Source organism: Thunnus albacares, chromosome 17 (genome assembly GCF_914725855.1).
Source record: "Thunnus albacares chromosome 17, fThuAlb1.1, whole genome shotgun sequence".
NCBI classification, from domain to species: Eukaryota; Metazoa; Chordata; class Actinopteri; order Scombriformes; family Scombridae; genus Thunnus; species Thunnus albacares.
In genome coordinates, this window is record NC_058122.1 from 6,010,531 (window position 1) to 6,019,056 (window position 8,526).

General features: G+C 41.7%; 1 protein-coding gene across 10 annotated transcripts in view; it reads right to left on the reverse strand.

Annotated features, from left to right (window-relative positions):
* nfixb (nuclear factor I/Xb) overlaps positions 1–8,135 on the reverse strand; it is a 153,250-nt gene extending 145,115 nt beyond the window's left edge. For 2 of the 10 annotated variants that reach the window (XM_044331410.1, XM_044331406.1), the window contains exons 1-2: positions 7,949–8,111; positions 6,326–6,449 (exon numbers count right to left, since the gene is read on the reverse strand). In XM_044331410.1, coding sequence (XP_044187345.1) covers positions 6,326–6,449; positions 7,949–7,971 — 147 coding nt within the window. In that variant the 5' untranslated portion in view covers positions 7,972–8,111. Of the gene's footprint in view, positions 1–6,325; positions 6,450–7,762; positions 7,871–7,948 lie in introns of those variants that run through there. The other 8 variants (XM_044331409.1, XM_044331412.1, XM_044331407.1 and 5 more) reach the window with 8 other exon arrangements.
* Between the last annotated feature and the right edge of the window lie 391 nt (positions 8,136–8,526).

Here is an 8,526-nt window from a genome sequence, read left to right on the forward strand (position 1 = left end):
TGGATAAAAAACAAACAGGCTAACCATCAAGGTTACCATACACTTTCATTTAATATTATTCTAATTATAATTAAGAATAAAAATAAAGGTGAATTAAAATAAGCTCAGTATGGACACACTAGTGTAAGTTTCCATTATTAAAGAAGTGTACCGAGATGGTGAACTCACCATAGAGGACGACAACACACAGCCCTACAATAACAATGAAATCATTTGAGATGGATTTAATGGTAGATGAGTGGCCCCGTCACTCCACTGCACTCACTATCAAATGAGAAAGATCCAAAAAATGTAAAGAAAATAACCAAAAGACCACGATTCACCCTGATAAAGGTTTAATGAATGAAAGTTTTGAAGTCTTGGATTTACAGTATATTATTCAGTGCTTACACAGGACCTACAGAGCCTTAAACAATAAAATACAGCTACATTTAAACATAGTAAAATATTAAAGAATGAACAGATATTTTGAAAACTGTTAGTAAAATGTTGTACAATATGAGTGAATAATTGTTCTGTATTCACAGGTTGAGTCTGTTAGACTTTAGAAAATAAGGACGTTACAGTTATATAGTTCATTCATTATATCGGCCAGTTAATTATATATTTATTTCACTCTTTTTAATTATAATTTTTAGTAAGCTCCGGAGACAGATGGGGCTTTTGATATTAATCATTCTATAGATTTCTTTACCGGCGTGATTTTTCAAATAATTTTTGATGTTGAAAAGCGGGAAGTATTTCCATATTTCACAGTGTAGATTATAGATCAATTCATCTGTGAAAGTAAGTGAATCCCGAGGGTTCTTTGAAATACAGGTTGAGGTTTAATTAGTTCAGTTTAGAAAGTGTATTTAATTACCAAAAGACCCTTGAGAAAGTGTGTTGGGCCCTTTGTACATGAAGGTAGGAGAAGGTTGTTGAGCAGGATTAGATTTAAAGTCACTTACTTCAAATATAGAAATGTTTACTGAATAGAGAACAAAGTTTTTGTTTTTTTTTTTTTTTTTTTTGGACTGTGTTTTTGATAAAAGATGTTATAGGCAGGAGAAACGCTCACTTTCTGACTTTGGTCACATCTACAGTGTACCTTACAGGAGAGACATGTACATTTTATTTTCATGTCTTTGCTCTATGATGGTACATGACAAAGAAATAATTAATTCCTTGTGCACAGGCTCCAAAAATTAATAAACAATTACGCAATCACAGGTGACAAACTTGGACTCACAATTTGCACGCTTTCTCACATGCAATTGATTGCATTAGCATAAGGTAGCGTGGTTGCTAAAACACACACACACACACACACACACACACACACACAGAAAACACATCCACCTGCAGGCTGAGCGGTGAGATTAGCAACACCTGATGGAGAGGGGTGATTGGTGGAGCCTCGGGCCCTGCGGACCGCTGATTGGCTCAGCGGCGGATCTGGCGAGTGTGTGTTTTTGTGTGCCTGCCTGGATCTCTGAGGGTATCCCACACTCCCCTGCCTTATCAGGCAGCTACACGGCACCGCTAGAGGAGTGCTGCTCTCAGGAGGGCAGGGCTACCAGCACACCGCTTATCTTCTACCAGCAAGGAGGGTTTATAGGTCTGATTAACTCACTGTTTGTATGTGCTGTGTGTGTATGAGAAAAGAAGAGAGAGCTGCGGTGTATAATTGTGTATTGTAGGTGTGTGTGTGTGTGTGTGTAAGGGTGTGTGTGTGTTAGTGGATGCAATGGTGGCTGGGTGAGTGGATGTGAGTGTGAGAAAGGTGTTTACTCAAGTGCAGTAAGTGTGCATGGGCAAACATGTGCCGCTTGGTGAGCTGCAACAATAACAGAACCACACACACACACTAACACTAACACACACACGCACAAACCAAACCCTCTTGTTACTTCACTGAATCATGGCTCCTAAGAGGCACCCGAGAATAACACTAAAGCTCTGTCGTATGAGGGTTGAGTGCTGTAAAAACTACACAGCACCCCTTCAAAAGCGCTCTCCCTGTGATGCATTACAAAGCTCCAAACTTTCAAAAAATCTCCCTCCTTTTGTAAAATCTATATCAAATTGCACCATTTGTCACCGTGATGATTGAAGCACACACTCTCCTCCTCTTCCCCAGCAGAGTGGAGCTCAGTGATATGATTTGCTCTGGTTAGGGTCCAGCCGGTACCACCAGAGAGTGTCGTCTGAGGGGGGTGCGGAGGGGGAGGAAAAAATGAGGGGAGGAGGTAAAGGGAGAGTATGGTCGCCCCCCTCTTCTCCCACCCTCGCAGGAGAAAGCAGGGCTGCTATAATCTCTTTTCCTGGCGCTCCATGAAAGAGAGAGGAAGAGCCACTAGAGCCTTGGTCCGCTTAGATCTGCTGCCCCTCACCCCAACTGTCTATCTTCTATCTGCTATCTCCTCTTTTTCTGTCCCTCTCTTGTTCCTGCTCTTCATCCTACTCGCTCATCCAGGATCTCCCTGTGGTCACACCTCACCATTCATCTGCTTGTGGCGTATCATTTCTCACACTTACTGTTATTGATTGTGTCGCTGCTCACCTGCTTCTTTCCGGTGTTTATAGAGATATTCTGGTTGAAGCAGAGAGATTTTAAGCAAAGCCCTCAAAAATACAAAAGGAATTGTCTTGTTCCCTTACATTTCCCATGCTCTCCTCTTACAGCGCTAACTCTTTCACACCTCAGAGAGGAGGGGGATCATTTTATGGATCCCTGCCACTCAGTCTGCTTCCCCTCCCCTCTCTCCGTCTGCCTCCATTTCCCATACTCTTCCATCACTTTTCCATGTGTCTCCCTATCCTTCCTCCCTGTTTCCTCCTTCCTTTCTCCTTTGCTTTCTTTCTTTTTTTTTTTTTTTTCAATGGGTGGAGTCTCCTCTGTGGTGCCATTTTCTGTTTGGTAGTACATCCAAGAGAACATGAATATTCATGACTAATCCACTCTGCACCCTCCACCCTCCATCCCCAACCTTCCCTCCCCCCCCCCCCCCCCCCACCCTCACCACCACCCCCACTCAGCCCTGCAGTCGAAGGCAACACTTGGTAGTGGCACATGGCGAGACAGCTGTTGCAAACCAAGCCAGGCATCTGTGCAGTGGGAGAGTACGAGGAAAAGAGAATCCAAGGGAGAAAGCAAACCAGAGACACTGTTAGAAACACATAAAGAGAGATAGAGGGATGCAGAGGCGGAATGAGAGAGACAGATATATGTACTGATAGAGGGGATGGTAAGTAATGGGCAGTGGTTGGGGGCATCTGGGTATAGGAGAGCCAGACAGACAGAAGGAACGGGGCGGTGGCGGGGTCACCCGGGTGAAAAGGAAGGGGACGAGCCAGACGGAGGGAAATGGGCACCGATGGGAGGGTCTGTCTGGGGACGGAGAGGGAGACAGATTGAAAGAAGATGGCAGAGAGCGAGACAGAGAGGGAGGGAGGGAGGGAGGCAGGAGGGGGCATCTGAACATAAGAGACAAAAACCTGTAAAGGGACAGTGGGACACACACACACACACACACACACCTGACTTTCATGCTTGTGCAGAATAAGAAGACACAGTTCAGGATTTTATAAAATGCTGATTCCAAAATCCCAAACATGCACAACCAACTAAAAAAAAATTGGGACCAGCGACCAACAAAATTCAATGACATTTTCTGGGATTTTTTTTTAAATTACAAAATGTAACATTTTAAATTTAACATTTATCATTTTTGTAAATTTAATCTTCCCACATCATGGTCTAAAAATTATTTCAAAGCAACCTTTACACGGCCAAGGAGATATTTTTTTTTGCCTGAATGCAACAACATTTTAACATATTAAAAATATTAGAATCTGTCTCAAAAATTCAGTGTTTGTAATATGTGTGTAATCACAAAATGTGACAAACTCCCTCCTCATGTCATGACCTCAGTGGTAACTAAATCGCAGATGTCAAGATGACTACAGGGATAAGAAAGACAAAAAACTTTTCTGTTAACCTTTTTTTCCCCCATTTTTTATACTTTTCTCAAATGTGTTTTTTTTTTCTTGTGTAATATGGAATGCTATTATATCTTCAGGCCTGTAAAAGTCCTTAAAATGTAGCAATCAGAGAAAGAAAATCACTCTTTGTTTGAACAACTCGTGTCTACACTAAATCACTAAACTGTGATGAGGGTCACAAGCCAGATAGGCTGGGAATCCACTGATGTGGAGGAAAATAAACAAAGGTGGATTTACTGTCACCTCTGTTTGATGATCATCATGCGGAAATTATCCACCAATAAAAATAAATTCTCCTATTTTTTAAGCAAAATGATTGATTCACATATCTTTTCATCAATTAGTATTTTTTGTGGCTGCTTTAAAGGGGCATTCCACCAATTTTACACAAAAAATATCAGTTTACTTGTCATGAGGAGTACTACTTAGCCTGTGAAAACAACTGTATAATGTCTTTTGTGGCTCTGGAGAAGCTTTACAGTTTGAAAAAAAAACCCTGATGATGTCATAGTGATGTCATCAGGGTTATATCGGACTTGTGACATTAAACAGAAAGTCTGCATTACAAACTAGAGATGTGGGATTTGAAAGATAGAGGCACCTAGGAGGCGATGAGGATCTTATGAAAAACATTATCCAGTTGCATTGTGGGAAATGTAGGACCCAGTGTTTATGGAAATTGACCCACACTAGGAACTTAAAGTCTGGGTATCTTGGCCTCTGATGTATCCATTTTAACCATTCTTTTGAGTCCATCAACTTTATGGAAGTGCAAAACTAAATCTCTGGAAAATCCTTTAAATCTGCATCTTTGCTTGTCTCAGAATAAAACACAGGAGCAAAACCACAAGAAAAAAGTAAGCCGATACTCTTAAGAAATAAATGAGATTTATGTGAACTAAGATTCTGGAAATAATAATCCCACTGATATGTTCCCAACACCCTCTGGCTTTGTAAATCATGGAGCTGAGACACTGCACGTCCACAGACGGAGTGGATGCTCCTTTGCCAGCCATGCCCAGCCTGTGCCCCTTTTCTCTGCCCCCTGTAGCACCCTGTAACCCCTCCACCCCTCCTCCCTACTCTTCATCTCCTGCATCCCTGCATGGGGCCCCAGTGCTGGCTGCCGTCCCTCCTTTACTCCCCTCTCCCTCCCCCATCTATCTCTCTCTTTCTCCCCCTCTTTTCCTCTCCTCGCTCCCACCCAGGCAGAGGGTCTAGTTGTGCCCTACATAGCAGTGAGCGCAGCAGGCTGGCGCTGAGAGGAACCCTCGGGTTTACAAACTGTGTCAGGCCTCAAGACACCTCTGTGATCAACACCAACCGCCACATGAGGGGAAATAATAAAGCAACGGCTACCAAGAGATTGGTGTGATTGATGTTGTCAATATGTGAGATCTGGAATAAATGAGCTCTCTGATCTGATCCAAACTGTGGATGTTTGTGTCGGAAAAGCTGAAGGTCAAAAGCGCAGAAGACAGTCACTGCAGCAATAACAGCTTCCTACAGTTCATTTGAACTCACATTAATTGGCAGTCATACTATATATTAAGGTAAAAAAGTAATCATAATATGTAGTTTATATAAATGATTGAATCTGAAGTAAGGTGGGCAACAATGCTGCACCGCAGGTAAGTACTGATGGGTGGTAAAACATCTGGTACACTTTAAAATACGAGAAAAAAACTACTGCCTAGCTGTGTTGCCTCAAAAGTGTATCATGGCCTTAATAAAATTCATAATCATTTCCTCCGGTGGCAAAAACAGGTTTTAATTAAAAACTCTTATCCTTTGGGATAAGCCCTAGATATCTTTGATGGAGTCAATCATTAATGCGTTCACCCAAATTATCTTGTGATTAGACTATAAGAGGAAAGTGCATTTTGAGGGGGGGGGGGGGAGTATCCCTGTTACTGTTATAACTTGCAGAATTTGGTCAAATGTACATGTAAACATATTGTAATGTATATCAACTGCATCACTTCATTCAGGTTTACACACAATCACTGCAGAATAATCTCAACAAGGATGCTTAACTTAAAGTAGACACTGACTGACTCTTGCAGTTGGCTTTCCTGTGGCCTCAGGGCACCTCGTACACACACACACACACACACATAGTAAATGACTGAACGGTCTGTTTTTGCAGTGTGGAAACATGCAGCGTGCAAAACATGTAGAGTAAACATTATGTTACATTCTGCAGCGGAGGGACATTCCATCCAGAACGAGATGACTGAGTGCAAAAGAGAGAAGAAGGAATGAAACGAAAAAGAGAACAGAGATAGACGGATCGATCAAGACAGAATGAGGGAGAGACAGGGAGCATCCATCCTACCATCCACCATGACCTGGCAGAGAAGTCATAACACAGCTGCCACCTGAGCCCGGGGTCACTCTGCCTCTCCCACGCCATTCCACACTGCCACGCTGCCTCCCACGCCAGAATCCTCTTCCTGGGACTAATGATAAATATATAAATATATGAAGACAGTCAATGAGGGGAAAAATACGGATGGAGTCACCAATCAGGAGCTATCTGTTACCAAGATGCTGCTGCGGCATGAGTGATAGAGAGGGGTGTGTGTATGTGTGGGTATATACTGTATGTATGCTCTGGTGTGTGTGTGTGTGTGTGTTTGGAGGGAGAGGGGACACAGACACAGAAATGCCATGAAGCCCTCTCCAAGCAGCTGTGCCTCTCGCTTCGCCAGTCCAACTGCTCCCGCTGCCATGTGCACACTCGCTGAGCCACCAACTCCGCACCAAACACTGAGGTACATGCTTGAACGGGCGCTCGCACACACATAGCGTCTTGCACACGTGCGGTGCGGTCATATCTTTGCAGTGTAGTATGCACTGTATATTCCTGACAATTGTCAAAACAATCATTTCTATCAGCTGTGTTCTGTGCTGATATACATGTTCCAGGAGGCCTCGGGCCAAGCTCAGATGTGTGAGCCAGGTTAGTGAAGGGCTTCTATTGGACACTCGACACGGCAGGTCAAAACTGGAAACAATGCTTGTAACATGTACCCTTTTATCAACTTCTTTTCTCGTTAATGGTGTCCTGTTACATCAGTTCATCTCTCTGTCAGCCATTTCAATAAAATACCAAATTGTAATATCTAATTAACCCTTATGTGCAGGCCACTGAAACTTCCAGAAATTAGTAGAAAATGACGCCTCATTTTTCTTAATACATACATGTATATCTTCATAATTTTGCACAAAAAATTGCTGAAGATTTGTAGAAATGTTTGTCAAGAGAAAAGAGTAGCATTTCAGACAAACAATGTGTTTCCAGCTGTTTCACACTGTTATATATAGTTGGGGTCATATTCATCTGAGATGTCAGAATCTAACCCATCATTGATTCCTCATCTAGAGTCTATTTCTGATATGTATCTAGCACGCAGCCATGTTAACACTACACATCAATACATAGCCTACATAAAGGCCTACATATGATTGTAAAATTGTGTAAAATAGATAGAATCTGCTAAATTAAAAGTATACTTACCATCAAATTGTTTAACTAGCAAACATTACTGTAAGAGCTTATCTCTAAAATATGCTACTTAGCTACTGAGCTAAGTTGCTAAGCTACAAAGCTACTTAGTCATGCTAATAGGCTACATCCACAACAACTACTGTATAGTAATGTTAGCTAGCTAAAAGTATGCTAATGTGACTGTAGCAGCAGATTCTCTTCAACAACATTTTCATAAAATGTGTAAACAATATGTAAAACATCAACTTAGTGAGTATCCACTTATGACAAGTTAATTTTCTGGTAAAGTAAAAGAGGTAAATAACAAATTCCAATAGGAGGCTATAAAAACATGTGCCCTCTAGGTTGCACCCTAGCTAAACATACACTACACTGTCAAATTCTTTAGTTTATTCCATCAAGCCGGCAGTATAGAGTTTGCTCTAAGTGTGTAGTTGGCTAACTTACCATGGCACCACTCTTATTTGCATTGTCGTCAGGTCTCTATGCTACATTCAATTATGTTTCAGTACACAAATGTTTGTTGTGCTTCATGTGCTCCATAATGCCAAACAGGAAGTGGAAGGCTCCACAGGGCTTTATAGTAGGGGAACCCAGACTGTACAGGTGTGTTTGAGTACACAGGGGGATTATTCATTCTTTTGGGGATTAGTCTCTTAAAGTACCCCAACAATAAGTTTGTCAATGTTTCCTATGTTAGGACACATGGAGCATGTAAACATGGGCCATCTTGTTTTTGATTAGAAAGGTTATTTAGGGATAGCAGCTCCTCAGATTTTGAGTTTTGCACAGTTCAGGTGCAGACCTGCTGAAGCAGCATGCGCTAGCTGCCACGGGCCCAGCTTAAGTTTTCTTTTGGTTTATTGATGAGTTTCCTTATGTTTTGTTTTTTTTTCTTAACAAGGTTTTATAAGTTTATTTGTTTTGTGTTTTTTCCTTTTTGTAAATACTTTTTTTTTTCCACCACCTCATTCCAAAACCAGCATGAACTGCTTTTGTTTATCTGGTGTCTTCTAAAAATAAAC